Source organism: Spea bombifrons, chromosome 2 (assembly GCF_027358695.1).
Source record: "Spea bombifrons isolate aSpeBom1 chromosome 2, aSpeBom1.2.pri, whole genome shotgun sequence".
In the NCBI taxonomy this organism is placed as follows: Eukaryota; Metazoa; Chordata; class Amphibia; order Anura; family Pelobatidae; genus Spea; species Spea bombifrons.
Genome location: NC_071088.1, coordinates 136798417 through 136820622, shown reverse-complemented (window position 1 = coordinate 136820622; position 22206 = coordinate 136798417). Strand labels below are relative to the sequence as shown.

The following is a 22206-nucleotide window of genomic DNA, read 5'->3' as shown; positions in this document are numbered from 1 at the left end:
CCAATGGCCCTTTATCGCTCCCATCACTCCTATGTTCTGATGGCCCTTTATCACTCCCATCACTCCTGTTTTCCAATGGCCCTTTATCCCTCCCATCACGCCTGTGTTCCAATGGCCTTTTATCACTCCCATCACTCCTGTATTCTGATGGCCCCATTATCACTCCCATCACTCCTGTTTTCCAATGGCCTTTTATCACTCCCATCACTCCTGTGTTCCAATGGGCCTTTATCACTCCCATCACTCCTGTGTCCCAATGGCCCTTTATCACTCCCATCACTCCTGTGTTCCAATGGCACGTTGTGTTCGCTGATCCAAGTTTAAAATGCTAATTGATGGTTAGAAAACCCTTTTTGCAAATTATGTTACAGCCAGAAATTTCCTTGTTTTCCATGAAAACAGTGAAGTGACGCTATCCCTTTAGCTCGTACATATATACTGATTTTAGATATTATATATATATATATTCCATGTGTATTATTAAGTATTGATAAAGCACCAACATATTCCTCCGTATTTATTAATATTATGTAGTATATATATATATATATTGTTTTTAAAAAGCGGTTTTCGCAGACACTATTATTGTGTGTCAGATTCCTCTGGCCCCGCCCACAGTACAGTAATTTCCGCCTGAACCGGATGTCCGGTGTCAGTGTCGAAGTTGGGTTGGATTTTTACTTCTTTTCTTTCTTGGCGGTTTTTGCGCTGTAGTTTCGCGAGCTGGTCGGCTTTGCGCCCGGCTGCAGAGCTCCGCTTTTCTCGGGGGGCACAGCGGGCTCATGCCGGAGCTCCGTCCCGGTGGGGGAGACCGGAGACACTGGACAGCGAGATACAGGAGCCCGGCCGCGGACTGGGGAGATCCCCCCCGGCCGGACGGCAGGCGGTGGCGGGACGGCCACTGAGGGAATATGTCCCGGAGAACGAGGAAAGGCCAGGCCCAGGTACATGAGGGTTTATGTGTATAACGGCTCCGCTGCGTGTATACGGTATGCATAGGCTGGGGCAGGGGGTTCCCGTTAGTGGTATTGGCCGTTTTTATATGTCTATACTGACTCTGGGGTTTATAGGGCTGGTGCCCGTGATATTGGCTACTGTATGTATGTCCATACTGGCCTCTACGTATATATGGTATGCATAGGCGGTGGGGGCAGGGCATGGCTATTGTCTGCTTCTCTGGCAGGTGCAGATCTTGCCTATCTGTGATTGCATTAGACACAGTATTCGGCCCCCGTGCCCCTGTGTGACGGTTACATTAGACACAGTATTCGGGCCCCCGTGCCCCTGTGTGACGGTTACATTAGACATTGATTCGGGCCCCCGTTCCCCTGTGTGACGGTTACATTAGACACAGTATTTGGCCCCCGTGCGACGGTTACAGTATATGTGGTATTTGTGCCCCCTGTGTGACGGTTACGTTGGACACGGTGTTCGGCCCCCATGTGACGGTTATGGTAGACACGGGATTAACCCCTTTTGCGGAACATACAGATCCCCTATGGAACTGATTAAAGCGTTTAACGTAACCCTTCGCGGATCACAGATGACCTACGGAATACATTTTTACCTTCAGCCCTGAGCTGTAAGTAGGAACGTTTTGGTCATTTCGTGGGCTTGGAGTGATTTATGTTGCGATCGGGAGTAAAATATATGGCTACATGTTACAAAGATTCTGCAATATAACATACAACAAATGGAAAAGTCTGATCCAAAGACCACCTTTATAACCCACTGTGTATTATAGGAGTCTATGCCCTGCTGTGGAAAAGCCAGGTGGCCGGCAAGTAAAAACCGATAATCTTAAGTGTTTTGGCGTTTCACATGCCGGGGTCTCTGTTTCAGACAGGTGGGGGGTTGGAAGGAAGACATTCTTTTAGTTGCTGTACATTACGTGGATTGTAACGTATAACATTTGCTACCCGGTTGTTCCCAATAATTGTCTGCGAACCGCCGTGCGCCTGTAACAGTGCGGCTTTTATTTCCTCAGGTAAGCGATGACCAGGATCAGGCGAAGGATTTGAGCCACAGGCTGCCCTTGGAAGAGACCGAAGAGGGAAAGCGGAGAATGGAAGATTCTCTGAGACGGGAGGATAAAGCAGTCGTTAAACCGGTAAGGCTTCGTGTGTTTGTAGCGCGGTCTTTGCTGAAATGGAGCTGCTTGAAAGCGTTGGGGGTCTTAAGAGTTTGCCGCAGGATTTCGGTAATTACCATAAATAACCGGTAATGTGCAGCGTTACTGCTAACGTGTCTGTTTACTAAACAAGGTGCGGATGTGTGTGTGTTTTTTTTTTTTTTTTTTTTTAATTATTTCTCTTAAAACCAGAGTATATATTTTGTTGCAGCAGATGACCTCTCCTCTTCTGTTTACAGCACTTGCAGCATCTCTCTGACTCTGAGAACGAGGAACCGTTTGCCGGGAGGATCCCTTACAAATCCGCGTTTGTTCCAAAGAGCAATGCAAACACCCTGGCATCGCTGACTTGGTAAGGTGGGCCCCAACTGGCTCCCGGGGGTCCCTCACAATATTGTTTGAAGTCCGATGCAGATATTCATCCATCAGATTTGTGCATAGGATTGGGAATTCGGTTGCCCGTTGTTATATATATCCGGCTGCGTGGGAACATGCGGTTACAAATTGCATAAATACCATCTGATAAAGATGCTTGTCTCTTGTGCTTGGAACCTGCTGGGCGGCTGCAGCCTTCCTTATACAATGAGGCAAAAAGACATTATGTTTAATTTATAGAACGCCAGCAGATTCCTTATTGTTATAAAAAGGGAAGCAAAAACTCGCATTAAAGCTAATAATATATAAACCGTGTTTAACACAAGTGTGGATGAGGAAGAGGCTCTGGCCCTTGGGAAGAAGGGAGGAATATCTTGGTGATTTTAGATTCATATTTTCTTTAGTCGTGTACATAATGTGGCATTTTTAGTAAATACTCGGAAGTGCTAACTCTTTGGTCTGCACCGTTATCCCGCCAGGAATATTCATTCAAAGATAGAGAGGAGCCAGAGCTGCAATGATACGGTGTACGAGTGCCGTACAAGGAGCCAGAAGGCTGCCCCGCTGCTTCACAAAGCAAAAGTGAGTCTGGTACCTTATTAAAGCGCATCTGTCCCCGTCACAGAGCGTGACGTATTACAATACTGTTCAAAAAAAAATACTTATCACTTATTGTTTTATATAGCGCCATCAAATTCTGTAGCGCTGTACAATGTTGATTGATGCTTAGAGACTAAAATAAGTAATTAATAATGCATCTTATGTGTATACAGTGGAAGCATCCATATTATCTCCCTGTTCTCAGGATCTGCTTCATTATCCTGCCTGCAAAACCTGCTTTTTTTGGTTAATTATCCAATATTCCTTGCTGGTGATTGGTTGCTCGAGATATGCGCCCTTCCTGTCTGCTGCAATGTGGGTGCGGATACTGTTTGTTTGTTGAGCCAAAAATATTATGTTTTCAAATATCTTCAGTTTCGATTCGGTTGACACGATCTCGGCAGAAGCGGGTCCAGCTGAATAGATGCGAAGCGAGCGTTGCAGGCTTTGAACAAATACAGGCATGATAAATGCTAAATGAACATTCTTGGTGGTCCTTTAATAATATAGCGTGACCTTTTAAGAGCATTAAATTCAAGAGATGGCCCCGTTCTCGCAGTCGCTGTAGTTATTTTGCTTTCCTCGTATTTCCTTCCTTTTTCCCCCCCAACAGCGTTTAAATGTGCGTGAACATTTTACATAAAATCTAATTGTGCTTATTTTACTCTGCAGGCATCTCCTGGCGGTTGGGCTCCTTTTGGGATGTTGGGAGTCCTCCTATCTACAGAGAATAGCCGTTCCTTTTCTGCTCCTGCCCTGACCTCGGAAAAACGTCTTGCTGGGAACCCTTTGAACTCCTTCATCCCGCTGCAAAAGCCAGAGAGGTCCATCAGTCCGGATAGCAATGACAGCATTTCCGAGGAGTTAAATCACTTCAAGCCAATTGTCTGTTCTCCTTGCACGCCACCCAAGAGGCTTCCCGACGGCCAGGTCCTGAGCCCCGTCATCATAAAATCCACTCCCCGGAATTTGAGAAAGAGCTTGCAAAAGCCCACGACGTACGAGGCCAGCCCTCTGATTTTGAAGAAATGGGAACAGATCTTCCAGGACCGTCAGATGAAGAAAACGCTATCCAAAGGCACTTTGACGTCGGTCGACGAAGGGTTACCCGTACAAAGTAAAGCGGCGGCATCAAGTAAGCATCTTCTCGATCAGAACAGCACAATAAGTAGCACGGGAACGAACTCCGAGTTTCTGCCTTCTTCTAGTAAAGGAGTGCTTGTGAAACGTGATGAAGGGCGGCAGGACTCGCAGGGTAACGATTCTTTCCCTGGCTCTGGTCAATCCTCGGAGACGACTCACGCTAAAGACTTCCTTAATACGGATGCCAACTCAAACGAGTACGCCAGCACCAAGGTGTCCAACGCTAAGACTGTCCGCAAGTACGTCGGACCCACTTCGCTAAAACCAACGTTAAAGCGGGCGCACAAAACCGCTTCACAAACTGTAAATATGCAAAACGGCACATGCTGTACCGCCGCCGAGAATATCAGCCCGGTGTTCCAGCTGCGCAGGGGGCAGAAAAGACGATGCAAAACCAAGCACTTGGAGCAGAACGGTTCTCTTAAGAGGTTAAAAGCTCCCCGCGGGGAGGGCTGCGCTCAGGGCTTCAGCTTCGTCTGGCGGGAGGCGGAAGAGAGACTGCACCAGGAGGAGGAAGACGAGAAGCTGGCGTTGAAGCTTCAGAAAATCTTTGACAAGGAGCATCGGGCCGTAAACCGCTGCAAGGGGAGCAGGGATGAATACCCCCTGCGCTCGAAAAGCACCGCTGGCGCAAACTAGCACTTAAAATACTTTTTCTACGTCAAAATGATCCACAGGAAGAGCTATTTTTCCTTTTTAGAAACTGATGTTGACATCTGGTTCTAGCAGAAGCCGCAATAATCGCATGCGGGGCTCTTCTCGTATCGCAGCGCTCCTCGGCCTAAGCTGCCGTGTTGAGGAGAATGTGTCCGCCGCGGCGGTTTGCGGTCCGCGTGCATCGCCCGTATAAAACCAAACCTCCTGGAGGCTTCCGTTGTTTCTTTGAGAGCGAAGGGCCATGCGTTGCTTGCTCTGATTAGTCCTCTGTTGCTTTTGATCTTTATTTTTCTGGAAATTAGTGTTTTTGGTTTTTTTTTTGCAAGGGCTCTGTGTTTCTATGCATACCGCGGCAAAAGAAAACCCTCCAAATCGAGGTTTATTCTACGCTTCTCTTTCTGGACATGGAGGCGTTCAGTGTTCAGTGTAAAAATATATATATCTTTTGCACATCCCGTCTTGTAATCGAGGAGTAAAGCCTGAGAGCTGGAGAGGGTCCATCCCTCAAACACAAAAGCTTCAGGGAATCCGGCCCCAAACTTTGGCTGCGGAGAGTCGTAGCCCAATAACGTGGGCTGCCATTGGCTGTCCCAAAGCTGCTCCTTGTTGCGGTGGGTCCTTTAAATGAACAGTCCCTTTAACCCCTAGTATGTGTATAATATACACGCGTGTCATTAAGCTCAGTGTTCAGACCTAACCCCCGTTGGTGTTTGAAGTATCGACGGCAAACGGGTTTTGCATTAATCTACAGTTTGATAAGCAAGTCATGTGGAAAAATCTAATGTGATTATGAGAGTAAATTCCTCCAGTCTACAATTGGTATGAAAAGCTGTATTTGAGTCATTTTAAACCTTTTTTGAAAGTTTTTTTTAAAAAAAATTACAACACTCCCTAGTGTTAAGCGGCTGTCAAGTATTTGAAGAAACTCACTTATAGGCTACACCCCCAAAAACTACTTAGCAGCCTTTCTGTCCACGGGGGGTTCTGCTAGATATAGCTCGTGGGTTTCTATTCGTTGGCGCCAGTGCAGGATTAACCCATTTAGGGCCACGTGTCATTTTATTTTTTTTAATGGTAATACTGTCGGGGTGGGTATTCGCGGGTGCCGGCGGTGCCCAGCGACGTTCTGCTGCCTTAAGGTGTATAGAGGAGCTGGATGGATGTTTGGTAAATAATAACCCTTTTCGGTGCGAAGGTTGAGTGACGTTAGGATAAAGTGCAAATGATACGCGATGAATGTGCATATAACACTAATCGTGAAATATATTTTCCCACGTGCTGGTGTAATATAAGCGTTTCACTGTCTGCCTATGTGAAATATGCTCAATAAAACATTGTGTACAGTTTTTAAAAGGGTTGTCGGTCGGCTGTCTTGGTAAATCGCAAACAAGGAATTTATTTTTATACGGAGCCATATACATTTATTAACCTTCCGATAATAGTTTCCTATCGATGATCGTCCTGTGTTTGTATCTCGTTACTAGTGACAGCGTCGTGATTATCTTTGGAACCCTCGGGAAGAAATCTGGGTTTGTACTTAGTTCAGTGACTCTGTGTGACTCTTTGCAGTGGATGCACCAGGGTAGATCGAAGAAGGTTAGCGTGTTACTGTAAGGGGTCAGTTGGGACGTTGGCGTGCCCCCCCTCAACAAACCTTGCCCACCAGCTCCCTGGTGTGACTGAATCACTTTCTGGAAGCAGGGGAGCTGCCGCACTTCTTGGCTACAAAGGTTGCTGATGAGAGTGCTGCGAGTGCATACAGGCGCCCGCGTTATGTGACCCGGTGGTGGCAGCGGCAGGCAGTGCAGACAGGTCTCCGCTAGGTAAGGGTAAGCAGTGGTCTATCTTTAATATTCAAGCAAGAACATACTTGGCTTGCGCTGATTATGAGAGTTTAACAAGTCCAGGTGCAACCCCCCAGAAATAATATTCATTAGCATGAATATGGCTTAAGAAGAAACCTTGAAATAATTTGGCAGGTACACTAAAAAAAAAAAAAAAAAATTAGCAATGCAAGCTTGGCTATTTCTGGTGTAAAATATGCCTTGTCATGAAGGGGTTAACTGCCGTACAGTACAAAGTAGTGCAACACCGAAGAAGTGTGTTTTATGTCGTATTCCCCCCCCCCCCCAATAAATGTCCTTAACCTGCAGACCCGGGGGTAAAATACATGAAAATAAAACAGGATTGGGGAAGGAGAATGCGCCGGCTCCTAATTTTTCTGGCTGGCTACCTGATCCAAACAAAATTTGTCGACCTTGGATATAAGGAAGGTTACCGAGAGGCTTGTAAAATTATGACCCTCTTACAAGGTCTGTGCAACGGAATGAAACGCATACACAAGTGTGTAATTATATTAAGTTAGTCCTAGCAGTTTCAATATTTAACACACAAATGAAATAACAGCCATATAACGCAACTGGTCCCATCAATGAACAATCCCCCGGGTGCTCTCTGTGGGGATGGAGTGCGACTGGGCTGTTTGTTTCAATCCATCACACATTCCCTAAAGAACTGAAGAAAACAGGGGGATCGTTTCTTACAGGGTGCTAGATAAGTAGAACGTCCTCCCTGCAGAAGTGGTAGAGGCTGATACAATAAAGGAACAGAATGGAATAGACATCACGCTATTCTGAGACCAAGGGCTGGTTAAGGTTTGAGTCTTTACGGCAGGCAAAACAGGAGAACGGGGCCGATCTGCAGGCAAATTCCAAAGCGTTGAGGATTTTTCTCCGCTGTGTTATGAAGCACGCGCTAAACGATGAAAACTAATTTTCAGAGGGTAAAAAAGGATGTGAGGATTACATCCAAGTGAACGGTCCGCAGAAAGGAACAAAAAAAGCCAATCATGATTTTTACGTTTATTTGAATTTACCCCATTATGGAAATCCGCCGCACAAAGTCTTCCCTACTGCTTTTCTTTTTGCCATGAATTAACCGATTGCCGGAATTTGTGTGCCTGGCCGCCTGCGGTCACCTTTCCCCCGGCTTCACCCCAGCCCCCATGGTTCCCAGCTGCTCTTCAGCCTCCCTGAGCCTCTGTGCGGTGTCTAGGAGGCTGCGCTCCAGGTCGGCGGCTCGCTTTACCATCTCCGCGTAGAACGTCCGGTACTTCTGCTGCAGTTCATTCAGGAGCTGTTGGGCTTTTTTGCGATCTTTGCTGGAATTTTTCAGCATGCGATCTGCGAATGACATAAAATAAGGGTGAAAATCAAACGTGGCTAAAAACAATTATGCGGTATATAAGAAGACATTTCAGGACGGGTTATTACATGGGGCAATATGTTTACAGAACTCAAGAATTTTGTAAATGATCTTCAGTTGAAGGACTTTGGGTATAAATTGTAGAAGTTTTTATCTACCCCGTAAGAGTCAATCTTCATATTATGCGATCTCGATGTATACGGCTTGGAGGAGAGAAGAGAGGAGGGGTGCGATATAAACATTTAAATACATAACGCGATTTAACAAAGCGCTGGAGGGAAATTTATTTCACGGGAGGAGAAAACTTACAACAGGAGACCGTAATCTAGCACTAGAGGATCAGATGCTGAGATGGAATAGAAGGAAGTTTTACTTTACTGAGAGGGTGGTAGATAAGTGGAACAGCCTCCCAGCAGAAGTGGTAGAGGTTAGATTTAAACATGCATAGGGTAGACATATGGCTCCTGCATCTATGACAAGACCGACGACTGATCAAGGTCTTTGCAGCAGGAAAAATGGATAGACCGGACGGGCTCAACTGTTCTTATCTGACATCTAATTTCTATGTTCTGCGTTAAGAAAGGCTAACCCTATCGGGTCTTTCAGGAAGAATGCCCTGCATAATGCATAGATTAATCATTGAAATTAACGTCTAGAAATCTCCCCACATTAAGTATACATTATACAGGGCCAGCACAGCCCTTCCTGCAGGTCCGTGCATAGTTTGTATGTTCGTAGTGAGTCAGGATACGCACCTAGCGGTTCCTGCGTTACTTGCGTTGTTTCTCTCATACTCGTTATCACTTCCGCCACGACCTCTCGTTTGCTCTTCCGAGGCGAGGAACGCGTTTTTAGATCACTCTGAAAGGCGTCAAAGAAAATACAGATAATGTTTTGAAAACATTAGTTAAAAGGGGCCTTTCTGGAACGGGGTCCCTTGATAGATTTTATAATCTGAGCTAGAGCCCTGTGCGGGACTGTTTTCTTAATCCTGCTCCCGCAACGTGTGTCCAATCCTGCCCGCTCCCGCAACATAAGTGTCCAATCCTGCCCGCTCCCGCAACATAAGTGTCCAATCCTGCCCGCTCCCACAACGTGTGTCCAATCCCGCCCGCTCCCACAACATAAGTGTCCAATCCCGCCCGCTCCTGCAACATAAGTGTCCAATCCCGCCCACTCCCGCAACGTGTGTCCAATCCCGCCCGCTCCTGCAACATAAGTGTCCAATCCCGCCCGCTCCCGCAACATAAGTGTCCAATCCCGCCCACTCCCGCAACGTGTGTCCAATCCCGCCCGCTCCTGCAACATAAGTGTCCAATCCCGCCCGCTCCCGCAACATAAGTGTCCAATCCCGCCCACTCCCGCAACATAAGTGTCCAATCCCGCCCGCTCCCGCAACATAAGTGTCCAATCCCGCCCACTCCCGCAACGTGTGTCCAATCCCGCCCGCTCCTGCAACATAAGTGTCCAATCCCCCCCGCTCCCGCAACATAAGTGTCCAATCCCGCCCGCTCCCGACAAGCATCATTCAGAAACCTTAATTTACTCATTCATATACTCGCTCATTCACAGATACTAATCATTCACTCCCTCAATAACGCATACTCGTTTATACAAACTCCCCCACTGCTTACCTAAACTGCAGATTTCCCGCGCACTCCCGCAAGGCTGCCTTCGCGTTGCTCGCACACAGCGTCTCTTCGCTTGTCCCGCCAGAACGGAGTCATGTGATGTAACGTAAATTCACGTGACCCCGCTGGGTTCCTGGGCGGAACAAGAGAAGCGACGATGTGTGGCAGCCTTGCTGGATTACTGGGACCCGCAGGTTCACCCTTTCTTTACACAATTACTTTTCTGGCATTTCAGAGGATACTGGCGCTAATACAATTTTTCGCCAGTTGTGCGCCTGGGTTTGATGCCCTTACCTTGTTGGTGGCTACGACAGCCATGTCCGTGGGTCTCGGTACGGGATCAGCCTTGTGTTTATTAGGCAGCGCCTGTAATACACGGTCAAGAGTCTGCTTTCATAATAAATACACGCGGCCGTGAGTTCGCTAATTAAAAATACAACCGGCGGATTGTATTGTGCACAGTGTCAGTAGGCTGCCTCCAAGCCTAGAGTGGGAAGGAGAGGAAGGGATATGGCTGTACCCTGTTGACAAGGCCATAAAAGCACCAATATATATATATATTTAAAGGAACAAACGTAAGAATTTGGATTTACGGAGACAAAGGGTGACAGCAGCCTGGCCCAAAGAGCTTACAATCTAGAAGAGGTCTGAAAGGTGTAGACATAAACCTTCTACCTTTTCTTAAATGCAAGTCTTACCTTAACTTCATTCAGCACAGATGTTTTCTGGATACGAGGCAGCCGTGGCTTAAAGTCCCTGCATAAAAGCAGGTGCTTCAGAGCATATTCCAGAGCCTTGACGTTGTTCTGGATCCCTGTAACACAAGCACGGTAATCTTTGGGATATCGGTACGTGAGATACTGAGAGTTCTATACCCTGACGTTGTTCTGGACCCTTGAGACATAGACACTATCTTGCCTGGGAAGCCAGTATCTAAAATACAGTAGAAGCTGCTATTCTAGAAATGTGGCATTTGTTCTGGATCCCTATAACACAGACACGGTATAATTTGGGATTTCGGTACCCGAGATACTAAAGCACAATAGCTATTCTAGATCTTATTCCAAAACGTTGGCATTGTTCATGATATAATATATATATAAATAATAATAATACATAAATAAATACATTTCTCACTGAAAACAGATTTTTTTCTTCTGGATCAACCGTAATGCTGGCTCCGATTTCCAGGGGGACTGTGAAGGAACCCGGTGCCTACAATCACCTACAGAATTTATGCGAAGCCTAACGTTACCTTAAAGGGGATCTCCCACCCGTTTATTTAATTATTAGTATCACATTAAAAATAAGTTCTTAAAAAAATGTATTGGAGGAATTCTGGCACTAAAACCCCAATAAATGTGCCTTAAAATGGTTTCATTTTCCTCGAATTGACAGAAAAATGAGCATTTCACTGTCTAACATTTTTCAAGAAATAATAATTATTATTTTTTTTCTATTCACAGAATGTTCTTCTGTACCTCTAAGTGAAAAGTAGGACAGGCAAGTTGCTAAGACTTCCATTGAGTTGAGTTCCATAGAGAAACGTTGAAGGAGAATTCCTACCATTTAAAAAAAAAAAGATATTACTAAAAAAAAGTTTTCAAAAATATTTTCTTTTTTGAGCCCGATCTACTAGACAAACACCCTGACTCCTTATCATACTGCCTGTGGGGAAACAATAGAATGGCTCAGTCTTAATCACACAGCCGGACACTCTGACTAATGAAAGTCTATGGAGGAACGGACTTCATTAGCATTGCCATAAAGCATCAGCTCAGTGTGCTGTTTGAGCCGGGAAAATCACCCAAAATATCACATGACTGACAGCAACGGCGGCTCCAGGTCTGCAGATAAAGGGAGTTTTTTGGGGCAAAATGAGATAAAAACAGGTCATTACACTGATCATCTTAGAGAGCTGATATTACTCAAAGGAAGTCCAAGCCTTTTTAAAAATACATCCTTCAATATTATTTTGGATAAATGCAATCAAATCATCTTACCTACGGGTTCTATGAACCCCGGGTCCGTCTTCACATCAAATAATTCTTCATAGCCTTTAAACTTTTCTGGGATGTCTTTTTGCGCCACTACAACTTCTTCTTTCTCGACATCTAAATGACTTGCAGAGACTGGGCTGGGAATGCGCTGGGAATCGAGCACATTATCCACCTACAGAAAAGAAATCATATGAAGAAGAAGGAAACGTGGCAAGAACTTCTGCTGAAAACTGTCAGAAAACACCAAGAAAGGGTTAATACAGACACAGCAGATTGTCTATTATCCTAAACGCATACAATTTGACAATATTTGGCCCGTCTAGTCTACATCTCCTCATATAAAGTCTCAAACCTTAATCAGTCGTTGGTCTCGTCTTAGATTCAGGAGCCGTATGTCTATCCCATGCATGTTTAATCCCCTCACTGTATTACCCTCTACCACTTCTGCTGGGAGGCTGTTCCACTTATCTACCACCCTCTCAGTAAAGTAATTCCATCTAAGCCTCTGACTCTCTAGCTTTAAAGTATAGCCTCTTGTTCTAACATTTCTCCTCCTTTGAAATGAACCTCCCCTCCTGGACTTTATTACTGGTTTATAGACACCATCATATTTCTGAACCGATCTATAAAAGCTTCTTGCCTGTCTAGTCTTAAAATCTTACGTAATCTCTGGCCTTGCCCTGGGTCCCCCAACTTCAACAGCTAGTCTGCGCCATCACTGCCCCCCACACAACTGGTCGGAAGGGCCCTTTCTAAACTATTTTGAACCGGTACGAGGAGACGGGAAGAAGGGGTCGCGGGGGAATCAAGCGGATAGTAAAATGGTATGGAGATAGAAGCCAGAAGAAACTCAGAGGTTAGAGATGTGGAGGGACATTCAAACCTGGGTCATAAAGACAGACTCCGCGGCAGGATCAGAGCCGGGGAGAATTTCTTCCTCCCCTGATGTTTCTGGAGAAACGCCATGACTCGTGTGCTGGGCTTCATCGTTCTCCGGCTGCGGGGATGTTCTGATAGGAGGAAGAGGACCAGGCGACCTCCGATATTGCGTTTCGCCGCTCGCCGGGCCACTGCGATCGAACAGGAATCCCAGAAAGGGGTACGATGGCGGCTCCAACATTAGAGGCTGTTTGGGGATCTTCGGGACGTGAGTTTTTACCTGTAAACACATTTAGAGTGTCCGTAAACAATTCCATTGTTCTGTATGGTTGGATCAATGCTTTAAAGGGGAGCTGTCCCTGTAGCCTTTACATTGAATACATCTGGAGGCATCAATGGGTGGCAGCCTGTGGCAGAGCCAGCATTACAAAAAATCCATTTCCTTTCTCTGAAGTTTTTCCTTCCCTCCCCCACCTTTACAAAAACTGCCTGAATCCACAGCAATCGGCAGCTTAACCCTAGACGAGAGATAACTTATTGGGGAGGAATAATCATACGGATCCGGAGAACAGGATGTGAAGGGTAAGAAATAACGCCAGCAGACGCCGTAGTGCTGCACGTGTATGTCTATACACATAAGGTGGGTTTCTAATACACCCCTCTTCTCTTTTTGTACCGGTTTGCTGTTGTGTGTAGATTTTATTGACTCTGATTGTACTGCGCCACGGAATCTGCTGGCGCTATATAAATATGTGGGGTGCCCTCACACGCCGCCAACAAACACGCTACTTGATTCCATACGTTGCAAGCAGTCCAGTTTCCTCCTACCTTCCTTGTTTCTTTCACCGGTATAAAAATGTGCGGTTTGGGAGTTTCCGCCGATTTCCTTCGGATAACGCTGATCCCCAAGCGTTCCTGGAGGAAACTCCGAAGCAAGGTGGAATCACCTGTCCGTTCAAATGATACACAGTCAGAGTTTCCAACACCTATGCGTTATCCACGCTACCGTAAACGCTACTTTTGTATATTTATTGTGCTATATTTGCAGGTTCTGCTCCTTAGGGTTGAGCCGCTCCTCCTGCCACACAGGAAGCTCATTAATGGAGCCCGAAGAGGGCTTTAAATAGCTTGAGAGCCTCTTTTGGGTTAAAATGCAGTGCAGTCCCACCGATTCAGCTCATCCAAAAGCAAAATTAGACAGGACTCGTCAAACTTGGGGTACTTTGACGCGGGGGAAGCGATATATGGCCGGAATCCCCAATATTTATGCCGTAGATCTGTGTTGTTTGAATGGTATTTGCTGGGCATGCGCTGAATTCTTGCTTTGTTAAATGAATAATTATATCGTCCCTTTCAGATCGAGGGCTTTATAAACGTTGTGATATTTTTTGTGTATCTTCACCCTTTCTCCTTTGTTTTGTGAGAATAGATTGTTAGATAAACAATTACCCCAATTACCTTTTCTGTGGGTGGTTAGGGGGTTCCCGTGAATTAGCAGCTCCTCCAAGGAAGGGAAAAGAGCCACCGCTAACAGGTCCTCTTCGTATGCAATCTGAGGAACATAGATTATAACATGTTCGATTAACACGAGACACGCTCCACACGCAGCGCTGCCTCTTTGAGACACGGGAGAGTACAGAGCGAAACGCGTTTACCAACTTGAGAAAAAAAATCTCAAGATGATGAGATCTTAAATACATCATCGGGCTGCCACTGGCCTTAAGATGCCGGGGCTGCCCTTCATTGGCCACTCCTGCCCTTCATTGGCCAGTCTTGCCCAGGACACGTGATACTTTGTGAACCTGATAAAGGTTTTCAATGGAGGGACCATGGAAGGAGTTTCGGCTCACATCAGTTCTAGATTTATCCGGAAATCTGTAAAATATACCTTGTTATCCACCAGGCTCAGGTGTCTTAGATTTGGGAAGGGTGGGGAGAAGATCTGACTCGAACTGTCTGTTGATGCCATGGCAGAAAGCGTACTGCTGGGCAGAAAGGAAGAACTTTTGGGCGTAACAGTGAATTTCTGGTTAAAAAAAAGAATAAAAAAAAACAACAAGCGTATTAATCATGTTTTTTTTACACCCGATACACAGATCCATAGGTAGCCCCACTCTCCCCGTTAGAGGTGCATGGTTCTTCTCCGTAGTATTTGATCCGGAGCCGTGACTTTATTAATGTGACCGCAGTATTCGGCTGAGTCCAATCAGCTATAAGCTTACTAGGAATATACCGTATTACCAAAAGTATGTGGATTCCCCCCTCCTTACTATTGAGTTTAGGTGTTTCAGCTGTACTCAGGTGCATCGGCAGCTTTCTCCATAGACAAACATCGGCAGTAGATTGGGTCGTACTGAAGAGCTCATTGACCTTAAATGTGGTGTTGTCATGGGATCGCCACAAGTACCGTGTTAAAATCACCTGTCCTCTGTAACATCTCTCACTATAGAGATCCAGGAAGCAACATCAGCGCAGGCTCTGTGTGTCGGAGGCTTCATGAAATCGGTTTCCATGGCCGAGCAGCTGGACACAAGCCGAAGATCATACAGTATGTGTGCACAATGCCAGGAGTTGGCCGGAGTGGCATAAAGCACCCCGCCACAGAACACTCCGGACCGGTTACATGAGCAAGGCAGCTAAATACACCGTGTCCATATCATATCGACATTTAAAAATAAATAGTTAGAAGTACTAAAAATGGATATTTACCGGCAAATGACTGTTGGGTGAGCTGTAAGTTGAGGAAAATATAACATCTGGAAATAAATAAAAAATAGAAGGAGTGTTTATAATCTGATTTCCAGTTCCTTAAGATTTGCTTAAACAAAATAACTTTAATTTATTCAATAATTCATCTCCTGCTTGTAAATACAATTATTTTTCTGCACATGCGCTCCATAGCTGGTCGCTGTTGACCAGTGGAAGTCCTGGGGACAAGGCAAGATTAAAGAGCTTGGGGCCCTGGGACACTTATACAAAAAGGTCCCCCCTAGGTCTACTCAGCTACTACAAGATGGGGGCTCAGGGGTCCCTACCACTCTGTGTCCCAGGAGCAATTGCTCCATCTGCTCCTTGGCTTATCTAGCCCTGGGGAAAAGAGGAGTGGAAGATCAGGACGGGATTTGGGAAGAAGGAACTAGATTGATGACTGAGAACAGAAGTAGAGTGGAGGAAAGAGAATGGTAAGAGCGGGGGACTTGGTGGCGGAGGCTGAGAAATACCCAACATGCTCTTCCGGTAACCGCTATGCCGATGATCGCAATACACATTTTACAACCATTTTTAAAAGTCATTCAAGGAAACCATAGCCCCCCCCACAAAGGATAAGGAGAAATCTGCATACGCGTTCTATCCGGATCGCTTGCATTCTGGAGCACAGTGTAGCTGATGTCCCCACCGTCATCTGACGTGGCTTCCGGCATCTTTCGTTGGCCACGTCTCTCGTGTATGTCTGTGTCAGAGTCCTGTTTTATCTGTCCTCCAGACAGACTATCCGTGGAGGTCGTCGGGACCGTTTCACGTAGGTATGGGACTTCTGCGATGCCATTTCTAGCGAGGTTCAGCTGACGTAGGCTGTGAACAGAAAGCCAGAAATCACTAGAACATGTGCGTATAATTCATAATTTGGTCGAACAGCACCGTTAAATGTGTTTTAGAATGTTGGAGGCTGTCAAGGTGAACCCATTAATAGGTAAATGTTAATAAAAACATGAATAAAACCTGACGTTTTGAACAAGGATGAGGTTTTATTAACTATTTTTGACCCAAAACACAGGATTCAAAGATACCAAACCTTGAGCACCGGTACTGTATCACGCGTGTGTCTGACCTGACATCTCCTTCAGTCACCAGAGTCGGTCATCATCTATACGGTAAGGGCCCTATAGAACGTAGAAGTTGTCCCTGTGTGGGCTCCTACGAGGATGATATGGCGTCCTACCTCTTTAGGTTGGCCAGGCTCGCAAACACGGCAGGATCAGACAATTTATTGTCCTCAAGCATCAGAATCTCCAGCGATGGAAAGCCAACAAAATCTGGATCTTTGCTTAAAAAAGAATATAAGTTGGTGAACACAGCATTTTCTACAAACCGGAATAAACTTCTCCCACCTCTTAGTAGTTTTTTGCCTACGCCTTACGTTCTTCTAACTCAACCCTTAAGGTTTTCCAGTCTACTACTTAGGCTGCTGGCACAATACATGGTGGGAACGGCCCCCATGGTGAACTGTCTGGATGCAGAAGAGGACTCTACTTACTCATGAGGGACACTCATGCTCGCCGGGAGATGAGTGAGCCTGTTCCCAGTCAGATGCAGAACTCGGAGTCGAGGCAGGAAGCTAAGCCGAGAGATGGCCTTTGGTGTCAGATTATTGTATGAAACGTCCAACACCTAGAATAAAAGAAAGAAGAATGTGGCTGTGAAGCGACGTCACTCAAAAGCATTCCTGATGATGCTCATTCTTGCGCTTTTCTGCTTTCTCCATGCCAAGTATGGGAGGCAGTCCCCCCCCCCCCAAGAGCTCCGTTTCAGATTGGGTTTTATTATTGGGAACTGGTGGTGTTTTTGAAGGGTGTCCCTGGGAGGTGGTGGGGTGGGTCGGAGATGCTATGTGTGTTTTTGGTGATTTTTTTTACAGACTAGTCTCCACCTAACTCATCATGTAAGATACCGCCTTGCTCTGTCACAAAGAAAACGTCGGTTAATAATGAATTACCATAAAAAAAGGGAAAGAAAGGAGGTGGAGGCGCCCAAGAATGCCCCGGTTCAATTTGTCGACTCAGAGATGGTGAGAAAGGAAACAGCAATAGCCGTCCATGACTAAAGTGGTCATTGTCACAGCTTTTAGAGTATATAAAATAGGGGTTGAGTATATAACAGTACCAGGAATCCCGACTAAACACAGAAACATAGAGTTTAACAGCAGATCGGCCCCGTCCGGCCCCCGTCTAGTCCCCGTTTCTCTTAAACTTTTATCAGTCGTCGGTCTCGTCTTCAGGAGCCGTATGTCTATCCCGCGCATGTTTAAATCCCCCCCACTGTGTAAGATACATACAATATAAGAAAGGATCTTGTATATAACAGCGCTGTCAGTCCGAGGTTACGGACGTTTGACGGAAGTTCCCCGATACATTAAATGACGTTTGCAGAAAGAGACGTGACTCACTTCAAGGTGGGGGAAGTCTCCGTGTTTTACGCGGATCTCGGTCAAAGCGTTCATCGACAAATCCAGTTCTCGAATTGCCGGAAAAGTGCGAAAATCCTCTGACAATAAAACAATAATAGCGCAGAGATCATTTCGCCATCATGAATGATTGTTGAATACCAGCAGGAGGGATTTACTAAGCTGTGGCAGACACGGGGCATAGTTACCTAAAGTCAGCAGGTTCTCGGCTGCGTTTATGTATGCCACGGAATTAAACTGTACAAAGTCGGCCCTTTTAGCCTTAAAACAAAGGAAGAAAAATACAGAATAAAGTCGGGAATAAAGTATTAGATTAGTGAAAAAAATATGCGCATTTATGGACGCAAGTGACATGATAACAGAGTTAAAGTTGGGCTAAAAGTGAAGCTCCTCGAGACGCCATTAAAATCGGTCTACTTTTTCAACCCATCGATGTCACGTTGTGAGAAGTCTAAGTATGTTGTGACATCATGAGCAGTGGCATGATGTAGAGTAACAACACGAGTGACACAACAGGACAGGGAAGCACGGCCATGGATTCCTAGCACTGGGGTTTCCACAGGGCAGAAAGTGTTAATTTGCCCCATTTTCCTTTCCAGCTCTTGTGATATCGTCTAACTTTTTATAAAATATAACTCGTAATTCTAGTCTGAAAATATATGGCAGCAGGAACTGCGGGATATACCAACGATACGAGTACGAGAAACCTGATCATTAAAGCAGGATATACAGGATTACACAAATAAAATGTAATTAGCGAGAAGAGGCCCCGTCCAACCTGCGGCCCTCCAGCTGCTGCAGGACTACATCTCCCATACTCCTCAGCCAGCCCCTTAGCTGAAAGAGCATTATGGGAGATGTAGTCCTCCAGCAGCTGGAGGTGCCGCAGGTCAGACACCCCTGTGTTCTAAGGCAAATTAATTCAGCGTTCATGTGTCAAGGTATCAAAACTAATATAAAATGGAAGGGATGGATGGGTACATGATCCGGGTTATAGGCCTTGCCCGCGGAGCTTGCACACTTACGGAAGTCAGGTTCCGGTCGCTCACATCCACAGAGCACAGATCTGTCGGCCTCGCCACAAAGTGCGTTTTCATCTGAAGGAAAGAACGAAGACTTGCTAAGCTTTACTCTCTTTATACATCTTTGGCCTGAATTTTATTTGGTTTCACCCAGGTTTTTACCCTCCGACTAACCCTGAAAATGTGGTGCGTTGTACATTATTTAAGTATATACTTACAATACTCTCTAACTCCCTCTAGATTGTAAGCTCTTTGAGCCGGGCCCTCCTCACCTGTTGTCTCTGTAAGTCTAATTGTTATGTTACATACTACTTGTTATGTCCTGTCCACCCATTGTACAGCGCTACGGAATTTGATGGCGCTATATAAAACAATAAATAATAATAATATAATAATAATAATAATAATAATAATATTTTTTAATATCTCTTGGATGAAAGCTTAGCATTGAAATAATAACTGTGACCTTTTTTTTAGTTTATTGTCACTTTAAAGACCTTTAAAGGATTTCTAGACTCCCTTGCTGTAAAAATGATCTGTCCAAGTAAGCTAAATACATCCTGGGTTTCATCCTCCTGTCCAGTCTGTTTCTTCTTGGTCTTTATGGCTCACAGACCTCTCGTATCTCATAATCATTGAACTTTCTGCTGAGACCTGACGAATTTTATTGACTCACCAGAAAGGAGCCATCCAGGACACGTTCTAGGTTATCCGAAGTTCCGTGTAAGGAGCTCCTGGTTTGCCGGTGAAGGACCGATGTCTTCTCGGGGTCGGAGCGGCTGGTTTGGTTGGATGATGCTGAGCCGACTACAGCCCTGAACCTCCTTTCTGGGGCAGCTTTGTGGACCACCTGCCAATGACCAGCTCCTGTGAAAGGGGGATATACCGCGTTAGAGACGTATGATCGCAGTCAAGGAACACAAAGCGTTATTACCAAGAGGCATGATGGAAAACATTATATAGAGCGGGCCTGAAGATTCCGTAGCGATATTACAATGGGGGTATAATAAAAAAATAACAATAATTAACCTTAATAAATTAACAATAACATGGAGACACTTAGGACATACTAGTAATGAAGGAGAAGAGGGTCCTGCTCTTGGGAGCTGACAATCTATTAGGTGGTTGAGGAGGAATAAGTTAGCACCGGGTATACATTGTGTAGCGCTCTTTTACTCTTTAAATTAGTGTTTGCCTTTGAAGGGGGAATTGTCGAGGTTTGTACTGTATAGGTAAGGACTATGGTGCCTATGGGTGCTAAGACCTGTGTTGTTGATATGCAGGAATAATATCTAATCAAATATTCAACTGTAATCTATCATTTCACTTGTTGCTTTGCTTAATAAAACCCCTCCAAGAAAATATTCAAAAAATGACTTGTGTACAAATTGGAAAGCTTTTAACCTCTACTTTGCGTTTAGTAAATGGCTAGGAAATGTACAGATCAAAAAGGATATTTACAGCAAAACATACATACGTTTGGGGTCACTTAGAAATGTCCTTGTTTTTGAAAGAAAAGCAGATTTGACTATTGTAGCTGGAAACGGCTGATTTTTAATGGAATCTCTTCATAGACGTACAGAGGCCCTTTATCACTCCCATCACTCCTGTGTTCCAATGGCCCTTTATCACTCCCATCACTCCTGTATGCCAGTTGCCCTTTATCACTCCCATCACTCCTGTATTCCAATGGCCCTTTATCACTCCCATCACTCCTGTGTTCCAATGGCCCTTTATCACTCCCATCACTCCTGTGTTCCAATGGCCCTTTATCACTCCCATCACTCCTGTGTTCCAATGGCCCTTTATCACTCCCATCACTCCTGTGTTCCAATGGCCCTTTATCACTCCCATCACTCCTGTGTTCCAATGGCACGTTGTGTTCGCTGATCCAAGTTTAAGTGTAAAAGGCTAACTGATGGTTAGAGACCCTTTTGTAAATTATGTTACAGATAGAAATGGTTTCTGCTGAATGAGAAGACTTACACATGCCGTACACATGTACTTTATAGCTAGGGGTTAAACTTAATGTTCTGATGATGATCTTGTACCATAATAAACAATCTATGAAAATAAACGCACCTCTATTAGTCAATCGAAAAAGGCTTCTAGCTGGGAAGCAATTGGATACAAATATTCCTCCGTTGTCCATCTTGTAGGGTCCGTCAGACGCCATATCTGTTGAGATATAAAAGTGTTTGTCTGTTTTTACTATGAACCATCAGTTATTCCAATACGGATCGGCCTGTCGGGAACCTGCTCGGTCCGACTCGTCTAAGACAGACACAAATGGCGTGGTCTCTCTGTCCATGTTTTGGTGTTCGCTCAATACTCCTGTAGATTGTAAGCTCTTTGAGCCGGGCTCTCCTCACCTGTAAGTCAATTTGTTATGTTACATACTACTTGTTATGTCCGGTCTACCCGTTGTACAGCGCTACGTAATATGATGGCGGTATATAAAAAATTATAATAAAATAATAATAATAATTAAATAAAAATTATTATTTATTATTATTTATTGTTTTATATAGCGCCATCAAATTCCGTAGCGCTGTACAATGTGTAGACCGGACATAACAAGTACTATGTAACATAACAAATTGACTAACAGAGATAACAGGTGAGGAGAGCCCGGCTCAAACGAGCCTACAGTCTAAAAAACAATAAACTTCTATTTTTTGGATGAATATACTTTTTTAGTAGCGGAGTGCTTTGTTTTTGTGCTTTATTCTGGTGAATACTGTCAGCACGTTTGATTTCATTCATGATAATCGTTCTATAAACGTAGCCGCCTCGCTGGAATGATCTCCATTCAGTAGACGCGGTCAGTAGACGTGGCGGTCTCGCTGAAATGATCTTGATCTCCATTCAGTAGACGCGGCCGTCTCGCTGGAATGACGACTACTCAGACCCGGCCGTCTCGCTGGAATGATTTCCATTCGGTAGACATGGCCGTCTCATACACTGATATAATGTTATGTGAGGCAATTTATATCAACAAACAGGTCAGGTCTGGACAGTCCCTAATTCTAGGCCGATATAGTACTAAAGATACTTGGGCTTCTACTGACAGTATACTTTACCTGCACCCGCCTAATTAGGATCCCCGATGGGGACCAAGAAAGCCCCAAAACTCTGCTCCCAGCACCATGTTCCTCTCCCGGGAACCCCGGTCTCCTAGCAACAAGAGACGCTATCATTTTACCCAGACGCAAATGTAGACTACGACTCCCGGCATGCACCACTCTCGCCGCATGTGTCCCGACGTCACGTCGCCGCGACCAAGGATTGCCGGGAGTTGTATTTCTGAGGGCTTCTTTCTAATGACAAGCAGGCGAAGCAGAAGGTAGCGGGAGAAACGTCATCGCTGCCGTTAGCCAAT

General features: G+C 45.2%; 2 protein-coding genes across 2 annotated transcripts; one reads left to right on the top strand and one right to left on the bottom strand.

Annotated features, from left to right (window-relative positions):
* The first annotated feature begins 644 nt into the window (after nt 1-644).
* On the top strand, nt 645-5292 carry RNF169 (ring finger protein 169). Its single transcript, XM_053456639.1, has 5 exons — nt 645-944; nt 1988-2110; nt 2371-2483; nt 2986-3088; nt 3779-5292. Exons 1-5 carry the CDS (start codon nt 912-914, stop codon nt 4886-4888), a joined length of 1482 nt encoding a protein of 493 aa, XP_053312614.1. The 5' UTR covers nt 645-911; the 3' UTR covers nt 4889-5292.
* Nucleotides 5293-7760: 2468 nt separating this feature from the next.
* Nucleotides 7761-21000, bottom strand: XRRA1 (X-ray radiation resistance associated 1). Its single transcript, XM_053456637.1, has 18 exons — nt 20907-21000; nt 19501-19691; nt 18828-18899; nt 17991-18063; nt 17785-17882; nt 16876-17009; nt 16561-16665; nt 15964-16193; nt 15330-15376; nt 14509-14646; nt 14079-14172; nt 13449-13567; nt 12625-12900; nt 11745-11913; nt 10440-10555; nt 10036-10107; nt 8866-8971; nt 7761-8088 (listed from the first exon to the last, which is right to left on the bottom strand). The coding sequence occupies exons 1-18, from the start codon at nt 20998-21000 to the stop codon at nt 7880-7882; spliced, it is 2343 nt and encodes a 780-aa protein (XP_053312612.1). The 3' UTR covers nt 7761-7879.
* Nucleotides 21001-22206: the final 1206 nt, after the last annotated feature.